This window comes from Sus scrofa, chromosome 14, assembly GCF_054392235.1.
Source record: "Sus scrofa isolate SSC_HxYL_T2T_F1_AM1 chromosome 14, Sscrofa_HxYL_maternal_Yorkshire_Landrace_v2.0, whole genome shotgun sequence".
Taxonomy (NCBI): Eukaryota; Metazoa; Chordata; class Mammalia; order Artiodactyla; family Suidae; genus Sus; species Sus scrofa.
In genome coordinates this window covers 95,733,484-95,750,878 of record NC_139396.1, presented here as the reverse complement: position 1 = coordinate 95,750,878, position 17,395 = coordinate 95,733,484, and the positions used below count along the sequence as shown (strand labels likewise).

The 17,395-nt window shown below is 46.8% G+C and overlaps 2 protein-coding genes across 4 annotated transcripts in view; both read right to left on the bottom strand.

Annotated features, from left to right (window-relative positions):
- The window catches only part of ADAMTS14 (ADAM metallopeptidase with thrombospondin type 1 motif 14), a 119,654-nt gene extending 104,840 nt beyond the window's left edge, over positions 1-14,814 (bottom strand). Inside the window, exon 1 of one of the 2 annotated variants that reach the window (XM_084997215.1) lies at positions 14,676-14,814. Coding sequence is in view for 1 of the 2 variants with exons in the window: in XM_084997214.1 (XP_084853340.1) it covers positions 14,676-14,700 (25 nt within the window). In the remaining variant the exon portion in view is untranslated. The remainder of the gene's footprint in view (positions 1-14,675) is intronic. The other variant, XM_084997214.1, reaches the window with a different exon arrangement.
- The window catches only part of PALD1 (phosphatase domain containing paladin 1), a 151,835-nt gene continuing 149,115 nt past the window's right edge, over positions 14,676-17,395 (bottom strand). Inside the window, exon 21 of one of the 2 annotated variants that reach the window (XR_014828071.1) lies at positions 14,676-14,827. Coding sequence is in view for 1 of the 2 variants with exons in the window: in XM_084997228.1 (XP_084853354.1) it covers positions 14,723-14,827 (105 nt within the window). In the remaining variant the exon portion in view is untranslated. The remainder of the gene's footprint in view (positions 14,828-17,395) is intronic. The other variant, XM_084997228.1, reaches the window with a different exon arrangement.

The window sequence follows — 17,395 nt, the reverse complement described above, 5'->3', positions numbered from 1 at the left end:
AGTCAGAAAGAGAAAGAAAAACACCATATGATATCACTTATATGTGGAATTTAAAATGTGGCACAAATGATCTATCTACGAAGCAGAAATAGATCATGGACATGGAGGGTAGACTTGTGTTTGTTGGGGAGAAGGGGGAAAGAGGGGGATATGTGGGGAGTTTGGGGTTGGTAGATGCAGACTGTTACATTTAGAACGGATGGGTGATGGGGTCCTGCTGTTTAGCATATGGAACTGTGTTCAGTCTCTTGGGTTAGAGCATCATGGAAAACGAAAAGAAAAAAGAAAAAAAAGAAAGAAATGTCCATCAAGAGATGAATGGGGAGTTCCCGTCATGGCGCAGTGGTTAACGAATCTGACTAGGAACCATGAGGTTGTGGGCTCAGTCCCTGCCCTTGCTCAGTGGGTTAACGATCTGGCGTTGCCGTGAGCTGCAGTGTAGGTTGCAGACGCGGCTCGGATCCCACGTTGCTGTGGCTCTGGCGTAGGCTGGTGGCTACAGCTCCGATTTGACCCCTAGCCCGGGAACCTCCATGTGCCGTGGCAGTGGCCCAAGAAATAGCAAAAAAGACCAAAAAAAGAGAGATGAATGGACATAGAAGATGTGGTACATATATACAGTGAATATTACTCAGCCATAAAAATGAACAAAATAATGCCATTCACAGCCACATGGATGCAACTAGAGATTATTATACTAAGTAAAACAAGTCAGAAAAAGACAGACAAATACCACATGATATCACTTATATGTGGAATCTAAAATATGACACAAATGAACCTAGCTGTAAAACAGAAACAGACTCACAGACGTGGGGAACAAACTTATGGTTGCCAACGGGGAGGAGTTTGGGGAGAAATGGAATAGAAGGTGGGGGTTAGAAGATGGAAGCTATTATACCTGGAGGGTAGGATGATTAATAAGATCCCACTGTATAACATAGAGAACTGCATTCAATGTCCTATGATAAACCATAATGGAAAAAACATATATATAATTGAATCACTTTTCAGCAGAAATTAACACAAAATTAAATCAACACTTCAGTGTGTGTACAAGTATAACTAAATCACTTCATTGCACAGCAGAAATTATTACACTGTAAACCAACTATGCATCAGTAAAACTTAAAAAAAAAAAGAATACTTCAATTTAAAAAAAAGATGTAGGAATTCCTGTCACAGCTCAGTGGTTAACAAATCCAACTAAGAACCATGAGGTTGTGGGTTCAAGCCCTGGCCTTACTCAGTGGGTTAAGGATCCGGCGTTGCTGTGAGCTGTGGTGTAGGTTGCAGATGCAGCTCAGATCTGGTGTTGCTGTGGCGTAGGCCGATGTTTGCAGCTCCAATTAGATCCCTAGCCTGGGAACCTCCACATGCCATGGATGCAGCCCTAGAAAAAGACAAAAAGACCAAAAAAAAAAAAAAAAAAAAAAAAAAAAAAAAAAAAGATGTAGATCTGTGTTATAGTATATATAGTTTTTTTTTCTTTTTTTGTCTTTTTAGGGTCATACCCATGGCATGTGGAAGTTCCCAGTGTAGGGGTTGAATCAGAGCTGCAGCTGCTGGCCTACACCACAGCTACGGCAATGCCCTATCCGAGCTGTGTCTATGACCTACACTGCGGCTCACAGCAACACTGGATCCTTTAATCCACTGAGTGAGGCCAGGAATCAAACCTGCAGCCTCATGGATACTAGTTGGGTTCATAAACCATTAAGCCACAATGGGAACTCCATATAGTTTATATTTAAACATATAATTTATATAATATATACTATAAAATATATATTATAAATATTATATAAAATTAGACAAGTAAATGTATGTTTTATGGTATGTAAAATGTATAACTTCTGGATATTTAATATGTAATATAATATATAACTTTATATGTTAATCATGTATAAGTAAAATTATATATCAATATACACTATAATATAAACATATATACCTTTACATATATATATATGAGATATACCTGAGAAAGAGAATACTGACAAGAGAATTGTCAACACAGTGGAGCAGCAGTCTGGCGGTGGAACTGAATCTCTGAAATGCAATTCAGGAGGGGTGATTTCTCTCTCTTCACCCAAGGACCATTTGGCTCCAATAGGTTACCCTGAGCTATAGCCCCTCTCAGAGCCTCAGTTTTCTAAATCTGGACAAGGAGACGACAAAGATTTATCTCCCATCGAGAACGGACACATGCCACACCAGCCATGCCTGAAAGCTCTTTAAGAACCAGGACAGAGAAAGCATAATAGTATTGGCTCTTCTGCTTCCTTCTTAGCCCTAAACCTGAAAGCCCTGAGTGACTGATAAGGCCTCTCTCTCTGCGCCACTCAAAGCGCAGACTGGTTGGAGGTAAATCTAACATTTGCTCATTTCCACGAGGACCTGCCCACCTTCAAATGGAGGGGCCCCAGGTGCTCACACCTTGCCTGTGAAATTCTTGCCTTCTAGTGCCCTGAGCTTTCACAAGCCCTAGCTTCAAGTCTGCATGGGTTGAAAGCGCTCATCCATGCATCCTGCAAAAGAAGGAGAGGCCATCATCCACCATCCAGCCACGGAGAAGGCTGCAGACATTTAATGAGCATCATTTCTGTACCTGGCACCGTGATGAGCACTGCACAGACCCCTTTAAACATCAGCCTCTCTAGCTGTGCTCTCCATTTACAGACTTTGAACTAAATTCAGATGACCTGAATGTACTTGTGATTTAAGTGAGGAAGATAATGTTTTGTATGATATCTAGCATTTGTCCAGCAAGAAAAAAATCTTATCATTGTACAACTACAAATGTAATAAATTCAATTAAAAAAAGGAAGAAAGAAAAAAATCTTGGCTGGGAAGTTGAGAGGCTGGAATTCCAGTTAGAACTCTGCTGCTGACTGACTGGGTAGCCCCAGGCAGCCCCTGCTGCCCTCTGCATTAGCGGTGGGTAGATGAGATCATTTTTGTGGTGCCTCTGAGCCCCAGCCGTCCATGACTCAGCGCCCAGGCCGTTTCCTCCACCCAGGTGCCTTTGCCCCATGCCTCCATCGGGCAGACCAAGACTCTGCTTTCACATCCTTTGTCAGTGGTCACCTCCTCTATGAAACACTCCCAGACAGACCTATTCCCACTCTCCCACCAGCCAATCATCTGCTCACTTCCTCTTCTGCACCATGTCTATATCTTAGACAAGTCTGTGGGACTCCCTGTGCCGAGATCATGCATCGGTTTAATAGCTGTGAACTAAAGGTCTCATGCTACCTTTACTTACTGCCTGCCATATAATCTGGAACATAGTAAATGCTTTGTAAATGTTTAATGAATCAATGAATGAATGCATCAGTTAGTCATTTGTGGTTTCTTAGGCTTGCTGCAGTGTTAGGAGCTTCCTATCACGGTCTGGGAAAAGGCACATGCTACTTATTGAAGCACTTCTTACAAACGTCTTAAGAACAGGGGCCATTCTTGGCTCAGGTTTTGTCTCACCCAAGTTCGATGGATGCTTGTTTCATGGCCCAGCATCAAGGTGCCCTCCCCTCAGCCCTTCACACCCAGGTGAGCCACTCTCTCCAGAGGGCTCAAAGTTTCCTCTAAGAGTCTGAACTCATTACCATGTAGAACATGTGGATTAGGGATCAGACTAGAATAGGAAATATCTATCCTGGCACCAAAGTGGGGAGCTACAGGCCAGGCTCCCATTGGCACAGTGATGCTTGCAAAGAAAAGTCCACCGGTTCCTATAGCTTGCCCAAGAGGGCCATCACCGCCATGGTCTATGCACCTGGGTTTAACTAAAAAGCCACCCTAGGAGAGAACTCCTATCTCCCGTTACTATAATAACAGTGATCGTGCTATGTTTGTAGAGCAAAGTGAGGGAACTGCAGGCTACTGTTAAGCCCTGGGCTTGATCCACTCAGCCTTCAGCTACTGGGCTGCATATTGTAAGCTGACCCAGCCAAGGATAATGTCTCCTTCCCTTAGGACCCAATGTTGGGTTAAAATTGATTTTACTCTCTTGCCTTGGGGCAACCAAAAATGAAAAAAAAAAAAAAACAAAACTGATCTTACTCTCTTGATTCATGTAACTCCTGTGCGGTTAGGTCTTATCCCCACTTACAGATGAGACTTAAACAGAGGTCCAGAGAAGTTCATAAACAGCCCAAGGTCACACAGCCAGGAAGCAGCAGGGTTAGGATTGGAGTTGGCCCATCAGACTCCATAATCCATGCTCTCCATGCTCCTGCAGGGTCTGCATCACATCATCTCTCACCAAATTGTTAGCTTCTTCATGATGGGTCCTCAGGGTGCACGCCTCCCCACCATGCCTAGAACTGGGCTGGACCTACAGCCAGCTCTCTGGAGCCTGCAGGCCACTGATTAAGTTCTGTGCTCTGATCAAGCTCAGGTCCCTGCAGCCCTGCCCAGAAGTTGAGAAAGGCTACCAGCCTCTAGGGATACTCAGGCCTTGGGAACCGAGTGAGGCAGGATACACATCATCTCACCCAACAGCTGATGGCAACACCCCCAGTGGTCACCATTAGTCACCCAGCGCTACCAGCACTTATGTTCTTTTAATAACTCCAAGCAGCTGAGGCCAGGCGAGCCCCACAGCCGGCTGCACACATTTAGGCTCCACAGGCCTCCAGGATATGCTTTTTGGCAAGACCTCCAGATCAATTAGCCAAGTCAGCCTGGGAAACTGGGAGGCTTGTGGGGGTGGGAACCGGGTCAGGAATCCCTCCCAGGGCCCCTGACTCGGTCACCGAATGGTCACTTGGGGGTCAGCGGAGCTGAGCCTCGGGCGGAGGGGTACAGAGAGCCGCAGAAGGCGAGGTCAGGCAGACAGCAATGTGCAGGGAAAACTGAAGTACAGAGTGAAGACCCAAATCCGGAATAAGCTCAAAAAAGGATTCGCGATTACACGGTACAATCTGCAAAACCCAGGCTCCCGAGCCGCGCGTGCTTTCCCGAGTCCACTCCAGCTGGCCCGGAGGAAGCTCCCTCCCACTCGGAAGTGGCGGACCTTCTCTGAGTGTTCAAAATAGGTCCACGTTCCCCTGCAGCCCCACAGGCCGGAGAGCAGCTGAGAGAGGAGCCCTTTCTGGAGGTGGCCACGCCCGGTGACCTAACTGCCTTACAGAGCGGAGAGCCCTCCCTCTGTCCCCTGGGAGCGGCTTTTGGAAGACGCATCGCTGTCAAAGCGCAAAAGTTCCTGAAAGCAGGTGGCTTTAGCTGTTACCGGAAGAAATGCCTGCAGCTGTGGTCTACCCTGTGCTTTGGGTTTCCATCAAAACTGCAGCAGCCTGGGCTCAGATGGGATCCACCCAGAGATGTCTGCTTTGAGGACTCCTTGCCCTTCCTTCTCCTGGCTGCCGGATGTGAAACACAGCCAAAGTGACAGGCGGTCTGCACGCTTCCCTCTTCTGCTGACCCCAGGGCCTCACTAACAGGAAGGACAGCGAGGGACATTGACTCCCTCACCATCTACTGCCACTTGAGGGAGAGTCTTTGCTACCGCTTCTTTGGGGTACCTCCCCATGGGCTCTTACCCTCTCCTCTTCCAGAAGGACCTGTCTCCATCAGCACCCATCCTTGTCACCAAACCTGTGTAGAGCTATGAAGGGGCTGAGAGTCACCCTACCTGTAGGCTAATCCCCAGTTTCCAGGCAGAAGACACTAAACTCTCATGTCGGAAGGGCCTTATTGCTCACGGCACTCTTGGCAGCATGAACTTCACCTTCCCTTGTCCCCAAGTCCCATGGGGCCGAGTTGGAGGCGGGTCTGAGTGAATGCCATGGCCACAGTAGGTTTGTGTCACAGCTGAGGAACCCAGAGTTTAGGAAATTATAATCTTATAAGGGGCTACTAGCAAACCTGCCCAATCATTGCCCTGGAGAAACAGCAAACAAATCTGCCCTCTGCCCTGGGGAGAGATAAGATCATCTTGCAGGGCCATTTGCGATGAAAAATTTTCAAGAAGATGATTCTATACAGACACCCATAGGAACTGTCTCCCAACAATTATTGCAGGGGTGATGCAAGCCCGCGAGCTGAGTGCCTCCCTAAGTACCAGGGAAAGTAATGAGCCACGTTCTTCCCTTCCCTCAGCTGAGCTCCCCCTTGGACTAGAGCATCTGGAAGCACACTCCAAGACAAGCCAGGGAAGGGCTGATGGTGGAGCCACATAACTGGAGTCCAGGAGAGGGAAGAAAGCTGGGGATAGGGTGGGCACTTCCAGGGCCACATCAAACTGATGCCTCTGATTTAGATGTGACTTAGATGTGACTGCCACTGAGGACCCCTAGCCTTGGGATGGCCTTCCTGCTTGATCTGCATGACGTCTCTGACCCTAGCAAAAGAGAAGGGCCCAGAGGAACCCAATCTCATCCAGCTGTAAGGACCTAAGGGCGCCACGAATTTAGCCCAGAGGTTAAAGCTTTGGGCTCTGGAATCAGACTGGTCTAGGTTCAAGCCCAGGACGCCCCTAACCAACTACCTTGAATGTCTTGGTACAAGTCACTTCACCTCCCAAGTGTCTCGCTTTCATTCTCTGTAAAATGGAAAGAAACAAAGTACCCACTCAGGAGGGATCTTGTAAGAATGAATCTGATAACCCACGGGAAATGCTAAGCTATCCCAAAGCAGCTGTGCTGTGAATAATGACCAACAATTTTTCTGATGGGAAAACTGAAGGCAGAAAGTGCAGGTGAGTTGGCCAAAGTCACACCAAAGGGGAACATAAGCTCTGAGAGTCCAACCCCAGGCTCCCCAATATCCTGTTTAGGGCACCCACACCAACCGGGGGCATCCTGTCCACCAACTCCACCTCCTTCTTTCCATCTTCTGTCCAAACTCAGCAGCCTGGCACCCTTGACTCAGGCAGAAGTGAGGAGTCCATGTGCTGCTCCTGGTTGGTCCCTGTCAGATGCAAGATCCAGAAAGGCTCACGGAAAATAAGCAATGCTGGCTCATCACTTACCAGCTCTGTAACTTTAGGAAATGTTTCTTAAACACCCCCGAAGTCTGAGTTTCCCCATCTGTAAAAATGGGAAAATCACAGAGCTGGTTTCCTGGGCTGTTAACTGTATGCCAAGTACTTAGCAAAGTGCCTGGCACATTGTAAGGACTCAACAAATGTCAGCTATTGTTCTGACTCCATTTAGTGTTCTTTTTTTTTTTTTTTTTCCCAGCCACCCACATGGCATGTGGAAGTTCCCAGGCCAGGGATCAAACCTGCGCCATAGCAGCCAACCGAGCTGCTGCAGTGACAATGCCGGATCCTTAACCCGCTATGCCATGAGGGAAATCCTGTATTTAGTATTCTTGCTCTAAATGAGGATGACAAAAAAGACATGCAGGTCTCGAGGTTTTGGTACAATCTGTGCTTTGTAAATGAGAAATAAGATCGTGCATGGATATGAAAGAACTTCTAAACTGTACTAAACTGTGCAGGTAAGGGAGACAGTGATTAAATGGACACGCTTCTATCAGAAAAGCCTGCAATCAAAGCAAGTAAATAGAGCAGGGTAAGGTCATGGTGACCGCAGGCTGGTCTCAGTTTTCTAAACTCCCCTCGCTGGAATGAGAGCAGGGTGAAGAGGACCAAATGTCAGCAGTCACCTATCAAAAGTCCTCAACAGGTCTTTTCATATCCCCAACCATCCAATATGATTTGTTGGGCAGGTGGGTATCAATACTCCTCTTCACTGATAAACGGAGTAAATGGAGGTCCTGGCCCATGGTCACAAAGCCAGAACTGGAACCCATGCAGCAAAGCACCCAAGGTCCCAAAGATGCAGGAACCACAGTAGGGCCAGAGTCAAGTGGGTCTGCAGCATCGAGAGGGCCTCTGTCCTATTTCTCACAGATCAGATTAAGTATTAGATGAGTGCAGGACAAGTGTGACCAACTCTTCCTGGTTTGGCCAGGACTTTTCCTGTTCTAGCATTCAAAAATCCCTATTGGGTAAACTGGCAGGGCCTTTCTGAGACAGACTTCCCATGTCCCCCACTTCTTATTTATAGGAAAACTTTAGCCTCCAAGACATTCCCCGAGTTCCAAAGAGCACATTCAATCAGTTAATAATTAGAGGAAAATAAAGGAAAGCAGTTAAACAAAACAAAATAATAATAGCTTAGCCATAAAACAAAGTCAAGGATACCTCATTCCTTCTCAAGGGCTATAAATCGTATCCTGACGCATATCCTTGAGTTGTTTTGCAGAAACTAAGCCCTCCCCATCTCCCATCCCCGCAACCCCATACCATGTAGAAGACATTAACTGCATGATGATCACTAGAACAAGTGGACTCCAGACAGGCTGGAACCAGAAAATTGATGATTGAGATTCATGAAATACCACCCTGTTACTTTTCCACCAGCCAATCAGAAGAATGTCCATGAGCTGATCACATGCCCTGCAACCATCACCCCTAATGTGTCTTTAGAAACCCCTGTCTGAAAGCCATCAGGTAGTTCAGGTCTTTTGAGCATTAGCTGCCTGCTCTTCTTGCTTGGTATCATGCAATAAATGCTGTACTTTCCTTCACCATAACCAGGTGTCAGTAGATTGGCTTTGCTGCATATTGAGCAAGCAGACCCAAGTTCCATTCACCAGCAGTGCCCAAGACCCGCTGGCTTCAGAATGGGGCCTATTCCCTTCCACAGGGTCCCTGAGTACCCTCAGCGGAGCTCTTCTCAGCTCCTGTTTTGCACTTTACACTCACTCTACTGTTGCCAAGGAGACCAGCCCAGGCTGGAGGTGGAGGTGCTAAAAAGAGGTGTGGCTGAGTCAGCAGTGTGTGGAGAGCCTGAGGAGGGAAGGAGGTGAGAAGCTGCAGAGACCTGCCCTTACACTTCCTTCTCAGGCTCACCTCTATGTGAGCCAGTGCCCCCATCTCTACAGACCTTCCCAGGCATCCTCCTCCTGCTGTTGCTCTTATGGCCTGCTCATGGCTGCTAGTTTGTGCCAGTTTATGCCCTGCTTATGGCTGGCAGGGAGCCCATGCATGTACCAGCCTCTGGCACTTGGGCCCCTTCCTAGAGAACACATGGCACCTCCTGTGGCCCAATAGCATTTGCACCCTCTGCTGCAATGCCCTGCAGCAGGGCACCCTCCAGCACCTGCCCTTGGCCCCCATCAACTGGCCTACCCAGGGCTCCAGCTTCCAGCATAACCTGACCAGGGCCAAATCCATCTTCCCACTCTCCCAAGGAAGTGACCCAGGATTTGGCTGATGTTCCAGGACCAGGAGAGTTTCAGCACAAATGTGGTAGAGTGTTGCTAATTGCAGGGGTGAGGCCTGCTGGGTGGGGGAAAGGGCAAGGAGAATGCAATGCTGGGAAGGAAAAAGCTGTGGTAATGTTCTTTGTTTGTTTGTTTGTTTGTTTTTGCTTTTGCTTTTTAGAGCCACAGGTATAGCATATGGAAGTTCCCAGGCTAGGGGTCGAGTCAGAGTTACAGCTGCCAGCCTGTGCCACAGCCACAGCAATGCAGGTTCCATGCTGCATCTATGACCCACATCACAGCCCATGGCAATGCCAGATCCTTAACCCACTGAGCGAGGCCAGGGATCGAAGCCACAGCCTCATGGACACTAGTCAGGTTTGTTACTGCTGAGCTGCAATGGGAACTCCCAGCAATGATCTATTTGCAATGAGCAGCACAGGGATGGAGACAGGCAGAGGTTACTTGGGATGCCCTGCAGGAGGCTTCCTGGGATAGGATTGGTCCAGCAGTGCTAGTTTACTAAGAGGGGGTCAACGATGTTGATGGTGATACTGATGGAGAATTCTGCCAGGAGAGCATTTGCTGTGTTGTTAAAATGATTTTTCTATACTTTCCAAACTTTCAGAGTGAGTAAGTATTGCTTTCATAACCAGTGGGAAACATTAAACAAAATCAAAGCTATAGGCTCATCCATATCCATCTTCTAAGTTGCCTCTTCCACGGTTTTTTCTGGCTCCAGGAGGGACAGCAGAAAAGCCCCCCCCACCGCCTCAAGCCGCCTCAGTGTGTGTGCCATGGCTCGGCAGCCACCAGCCAGGACTGCTTGTCCCCAGCAGAGAGGTCTGGCCAGGCTGGAGGTCATGAACTTCCTGGCGATGGGTCTGTGGGGAGACTGGACCACGGGCGCAGACACCTATCTGAAGGTCTGCTTGGGTGTCTAGGAGCTGCGGACCAGCACCTTGTGGAACAATGACCAGCTCCGGTGGATGACACGTCTGGGACGTGCTCCTGGCCATGTGGTGGGAGGAAGTGGCACCTGAGAGTGTAGACTCTGGCCGGGATGGTGACTGTCTTCGCTCCTATGACCCCAAACTCACTGTCCAGAAGTCAAGGTCAAAGACACCTGTTACACAGGAGCCCCCTGGTGGCTCAGTGGGTTAAGGATCCAGTGTGGTCACTGTTGTGGCTTGGGTTCCATCCCTGGCTGGGGAACTTCCACATATTGCGGTGGGACAAAAATAAAATAATTTAGAAACAAATTTAAAAAAAAAAGCCAAAGACACCTGTTCTGTCAGTGAAGGGACTCTGAAGTTCATGCACAAGGTAACTGGAGCCCACGCCTGAGGGGAGCTGAGTGCTTGTCCTACAGCCACAGGAAGTCTTGGGGGAGCTCCCAGGAAACACAGTGGGGCTTGTGCTGAGGGTTCGTCCCACTGGCCCAAAGGCTGGACCTGCTGCCTACACCGTAAGCAGTCCAGGCCTCCTGGGTTCCCAGATGCTTAAATGCAAAGGACAAAACTCCTCTGAGGCCCTTCATCCCAGGAAAGAGAAGGATAGGAGGTGGCTGACAGGGCAGATCAAGCCATGGGGAGGAGGTAGGATGGGGATGGGACCTCCCCAGCTTTTTATTTCACCAGCTGCTCTGCCAAGTGTTTTCCTGAGACACCCTTGCCATGCAATGGTTCGTGAATGGTTCATGAATGCAACTTCTAACTGGACCCTGCAAATACTGGGCCAGGTGCTAACATCCAAGGGGCTCATTCCCAGAGCTGCTGGGCTCTGAGAATGGGGACAGCCTGTTGCTAATCATGCAGACCCTGCTATGCGGGCTTTGGGCAGCTCTCAGGCCCTGACCATCGTGCTCAGAGTCCCTCATTGCCCAGGAAGGGAAGAGGCTGCAACGAACTTGACTTTACTCTAATCCCAAATCGCCTTAGACCACTAATCTTTCTCCCCCTGATTAGGAACCAAACAGGGGCGTCCTAGCCTCTCACTACCTCCCCCCCACCCCAGTTCTGATAACCCTCTCCAGGTGGGTCTATTCATAGAAAACATTTAAGTCCCTCTGAAGTGAGTAGAAGCTTCTCTGGGGTTCCCAAGGAACAACAGACATGGAAAGTCTTTCCTAGGAAAAGAAAGAGGTGTACAAGCCTTCCTGCAACATAGACAGTTCTAGAGCCCTGTTGTTAGAGGCACAGAATCCCTGTGTCCTCCAGATGGTTGTAACTCTCCCAACCCAGAAGAGCCCTCTCCCCTCTAAGAACCACTAGCATTCATCGCAGCTATCACTGAATGGACCAAAGGAAATCCAGCCTTCATTCGGGGCCCCCCTCGCCTCCCAGATAAATTCTGCCAGCCCCTGAGAAGAGGTGACCTCAGCTCCACAAATCTGTCCCAGGGCTCCCTGACCCCCAGCCGATGCTCCACGGTAGACAGTGTCTGCTCCTCTCCACTCCCCTGTGGGCCCTGACCGGAGGGTGCCTGGCTCAGCCACTGGATGGAAACACTCAACAAAACATTCTGAAAGTCCTCAAGAGGCCCTTAGGCCACACAAAGGACACTTTCAACCGGCCCCTGGATTTAAAACCCATGGAATCGGAGTTCCCGTCATGGCACAGTGGTTAACGAATCCGACTAGGAACCATGAGGTTGCGGGTTCAATCCCTGGCCTTGTTGGTCAGTGGGTTAACCATCCAGCGTTGCCGAGAGCTGTAGTGTAGGTTGCAGACGCGGCTTGGATCCCGCGTTGCTGTGGCTCTGACCTAGCCTGGTAGGCCAGTGGCTACGGCTCCGATTAGACCCCTAGCCTGGGAATCGCCATATGCCACTGAAGCAGCCCTAGAAAAGGCAAAAAAAAAAAAAAAAAAAAACCCATGGAATCAACTGGCTTGCCCCCTCTACAGAGGCTCCCGATGTCCTCTGCTTGCTGCTATGTCACATGTTACCTGCCCTGAGTGGGACAGGAGATAACGACACTCTCCACCCCTCCTCCAGAGGCCAGGCCCTGAAGCCTTTGCCCCACACTGCCCACCTCAGACCCGCAGCCTTGTCCCCAACGCCCCTTGGAATCTGGTCTTTTCTCTTCCTCTTCTCCAAAGGCCCATTTTATTTTATTTTTTGGCTGCACCTGTAGCAGGTGGAAGTTCCCTGGCCAGGGATCAAACCTGCACATGGCAGCGACCCAAGCCACTGCAGTGATAATGCTGGATCCTTAACCTACCGCACCAAGAGAACTCCGAGAGGCCCATTTTAAAGTGGTTTTTGTTTTTAACCAATGTTCCATCTTTAACCTAAAGATAAATTCTATCTTTCGGCTCTTCCCCAAACCAAATGAAAACAAACAAACAAATTTGCTGGTAGACACTGGTCAGAATGGCCATGCTCAATGGATAACTCTAACCCTAACCCTAACCCTAACCCTATTGTATAGCATAGGGAACTATATTCAATACCCAGTGATAAACTGTAATGCAAAAGAACATTAAAAAGAATATATGTATAACTGAGTCACTTTGCTACACAGCAGAAATTAACACAACATTGTAAATCAACTATACTTTGATAAAACTTAAAAAAAATAAAAACAAGAATTGTCATTAGCAAAAAGTCTGGAAATAATTAATGTTGGAGAGGATATGGAAAAAAAGGAACCCTCCCACACTGTTGGTAGGAATGTAAATTAGTGCAGCCACTATGGAGAACAGTATGGAGGTTCCTTAAAAACTAAATATAGAACTACCATATCATCCAGCAATGCCACTCCTGGGCATATATCTGGAAAACATGAAAACTCTAATTCAAAAAGTTACGCACACCCTAATGTTCACAGCAGCACTATTTATAATAATCAAGATATAGAAACAATCTAAATGTCCATCAACAGAGGAATGGATAAAGATGTAATACACACACACACACACACATATACATACAATGGAATATTACTCAGCCATAAAAAAAGAATGAAATAATGCCATTTGTAGCAACATGGACAGACCTAGAGATTATCATACTAAGTGAAATAGATCAAAGACAAATATCATAAAATTTCACCTAATGTGGGACATAAAAAATGATACAAATGAATTTATTTATGAAACAGAAATAGACCCACAGACATAGAAAACAAACTTATGGTTCTCAAAGGGGAAAAGGAGGGAGAAATAAATTAGGAATTTGGGATTAAGAGATACACACCACTATATATCAAAGAGATAAACAACAAGGACCTACTGTATAGCACAGGGAACGATATTCAATATCTTACAAAGAACTATAATGTAAACGAATCTGAAAAAGAATCTGTATATATTTATATACATGTGTAACTGAATCACTAAAACACTGCAAATCACCTGTGCTTCAATTAAAAAAATACCTGCTGGTAAACCTAAAACAGCATTTTCCTCACTTCTTGACAATAAATTTTCAAACCTAGTGGGGTCCACTCACTGAACTCTCTCTGCATTTAGAAGCAGAGCTTCCCAAAGCTAGAATCTCAACATGAACTGGTCCGGAAACTGAGATGACTCATCTCCAGTCTCCCCCAGGGCACACCCTCCAGCAGCTGCTTGCCCCTCCCCAGCGGTGGGACGCTCACTACCTCTGGAGGATGCTCATTTCATAACAGGATGATTCTAACTTGTTCAGACAATTGTTTCTCACCCGAAGCTCATGCCTGCCCTCCCTATCCAATGATCTAGTCTTTTCTCCGGGCACCCAGAGCACCCTCCTCCCTCAGCATCGCTGGACAGTGGTAAGGACCCCTGGCATTTTTTGCACCGGCCTTTGTTCAAACAAAGTGTGCTTCTGGTCCCTGGAGCACTTGACTGGCTCCAGCTCCTTGGGCCTCGTGACAGCCCTGGCAGTGGGCAGGGCTAGTCTGGGGACAGATGGAGAGGTAGACGCTCAGGACATTTTCCCATCGCCTCCAGTTCATGCATAAATGAGCACACTGAGTGGGAGGGTGGAGCAGATGTAAGCTATTATCCATGCAGGAGATAAACAACAAAGTCCTACTGTATAGCAGAGAACTATATTCATTGTTCTATGATGAACCATAATGGAAAAGAACTTTTTTTTTAGGGCCGCACCCACGGCATATGGAAGTTCCCAGGCTAGGGGTCGATTTGGAGCTACAGCTGCCAGCTTACACCACAGCCACAGCAACACCAGATCCGAGCCACATCTGCAACCTATGCCACAGCTCACAGCAACACCGGATCCTTAACCCACTGAGCAAGGCCAGGGATCAAATCCTCATCCACTTGGGTATTAGTTGGGTTCGTTTCCGCTGCACCACAATGGGAACTCCGAAAAGAATATTTTTTAAAAAAGAGTGTATGTATATGTATAACTGAATCACTTTTCTGCACAGCAGAAATCAACACATCATAAATCAACCATGCTTCAATTTAAAAAAATAATGATAAATAAATAAAGGAGCATACTCATCTGGAAGCTGGGTCTCTCCATTCCTTGGTCAGTGCTACATTCATCATATAGGATCCCATGCCTGGAAAGCTCTGAGGTTGGATGGCCTATGCCAGTCCAAGCTCTGCTTGCTGCTGGCTGAGGGACCTCTCAACCTCATCCTTCTCATCTGCAAAATGAGAAGAAGGACAAGAAAATGTGGGGTCAAAGCATGAGAGACTGTTCAGGCAAGGACCGCTCTTCTTCTTGGCACTTCACCCCAACAGCTATGGTGCAGGACTGGCTACCGGCAATATGGCAAGGAAGTCATCTGGTGGCTAGGGGCAAGAGTTCTGGACTGAGCTGACCTGGGTTTGAATCCTAGCTCTGCCACTTACAATGTGACCTTCTGTAGGGTCCTTATAAGGATTAAATGAGATAATACACATGAAGTACTTAGCACAGTGGGAATCATCCCATGAAATGGGAAAGAGAAGGTCAAAAGGGAAAGGGGAAAAAAAAAAAAAAGGAGTTCCCGTTGTGGCACAGTGGTTAAAGAATCTGACTAGGAACCATGAGGTTCCGGGTTCGATCCCTGGCCTTCCTCAGTGGGTTGGAGATTCGGTGTTGCCCTGAGCTGTGGTGTAGGTTGCAGACATGGCTCAGATCCTGTGTTGCTGTGGCCCTGGCATAGGCCAGTGGCTACAGCCCTGATTCAACCCCTAGCCTGGGAAGCTCCATATGCTGTGGGAGCCGCACAAGAAATGGCAAAAAAAAAAAAAAAAAGGGAAAGGGAAGGGAATTCTCTGATGGCCTAGAGGGTTAAGGATCCAGCACTGCTGCAATGCAGGTTCAAACCCTGGCCAGGAAATTCCCCATACCGTGGGAGCAAGCAAAAAAAAAAAAAAAAAAAAAAACAGAGAGAGAGAGGGAGAGAAAAGAAAAGGAAGCGTTCACTGGGACAAGGGTTTGAGGTTTCTGGAACTCAGTCAAGGGAACCCATCCCAGCTCCCAGGACTGGGGAGAAATCTGAGAATCATCAGCCTCCGGGTGGCAACAGAAGCCACAGGAGAGGGTAAGCTGTGTCCAAGGCAAGCACATTCAGTCAGAAGAGAGGCTTGATGGTGGAATTGCAACAAAATTGACTCCTCGTGACTGGAGGTCTTGCCATTTAAGAATGACCTTTGTAATGTTCTTATGTGTGAGATAAGGAGAGACACATATCAATGAAATAGACTTGAGAAACCAGAAATAAACTTACAGTCAACTGATTTTCAAAAAATGTGCCAAGACCACTCAATGGGAAAAAATTAGTCTTTTCAGCAAATGATCTGGAATGACTACCTGTACATACAGGGAAAAAGTGAAGTTGGATCTTTACCTCACATCACACATAAAATTAACCCAAGGAGTTCCCGGGTGGCTCAGCAGTTAGAGAACCTGAATAGCATCCATGAGGATGTGGATTCCATCCCTGGCCTCGCTCAGTGGGTTAAGGATCCAGCATTGCTGCGAGCTGTGGTGTAGGTCACAGACGTGGCTCAGATCCCGAGTGGCTGTGGCTGTGGTATAGGCCGGCGACTACAGCTCCTATTGGACCCCTAGCCTGGGAACCTCCATATGCTGCAAGTGCAGCCCTAAAAAGATAAAAAGACCAATAGATAGATAAATAAATAAATAAATTTAATTACGTAAACTCAAATGGATCAAATGATTTAACTAAACTTAATGTGGTAGTCATTTCACAACATTAGATAAATCAAGTCGTTATGCTGGACATACACTTTGAACTTAGTACTGTATGTCAATTACATCTCAATAGAATTGAAAGGAAAAAAATAAGATTAAGCAGGAATTCTATTTATTCCACCACTATAATTTCACTCGGACTGTACTCTGCATGCTTTAGGACTAGATTTCCCGTATCCATCCATGTAATGCTTAGCATTGATAGCAGTCACATTTTTTCTTTCCATTATTGGAGATTTTCTAAAGATATTTAACAAAACTGATTTACCACCTGGAAAAAAAAAAGGATCAAAGACCTAAAGGTAAAATCCAACACTATAAAACACTTAGAAGAAAATATAGGTATAAATCCTCATGGCCTTGTATGGATTGTTTCTTAGATATGACACTAAAAATATAAGCAACAAAAGGAAAAAATAGATAATTTGAATTTTATCAAAATTAAAAACTTTTGAGCTTCAAAGAACACTATCAAGAAAGTGAAAAAGACGACCCACAGAGTGAAATTTTTGCGAATCATATATCTGAAAAGGGTCTGGTATCAGAATATATAAAAGAACCTTGCAACTCAACAATCAGACAAATAACTCAATTTTAAAATGGGTAAAGTATTTGAAAAGACATTACTCCACAGAAGATATATAAAATGACCAAAAAACACATGAAAAGTGTTGAACATCATTAGTCCTTAGGAAAATGCAAGTCAAAACCACAATGAGGAGTTCCCATCATGGCTCAGCGGAAACAAATCCAACTAGGAACCATGAGGTTGCAGGTTCGATCCCTGGCCTTGTTCAGTGGCTTAAGGATCCGGCGTTGCTGTGAGCTGTGGTGTGGGTGGCAGATGCAGCTTGGATCTGGTGGTGTTGTGGCTGTGGCATAGGCCAGCAGCTGAAGCTCCTACTGGACCCCTAGCCCAGGAATCTCCATATGCCGAGGGTATGGCCCTAAAAAGACAAAAAGACAAAAAAACGAAAAAACAAAAAAACTACAATGAGATGCCATTTCA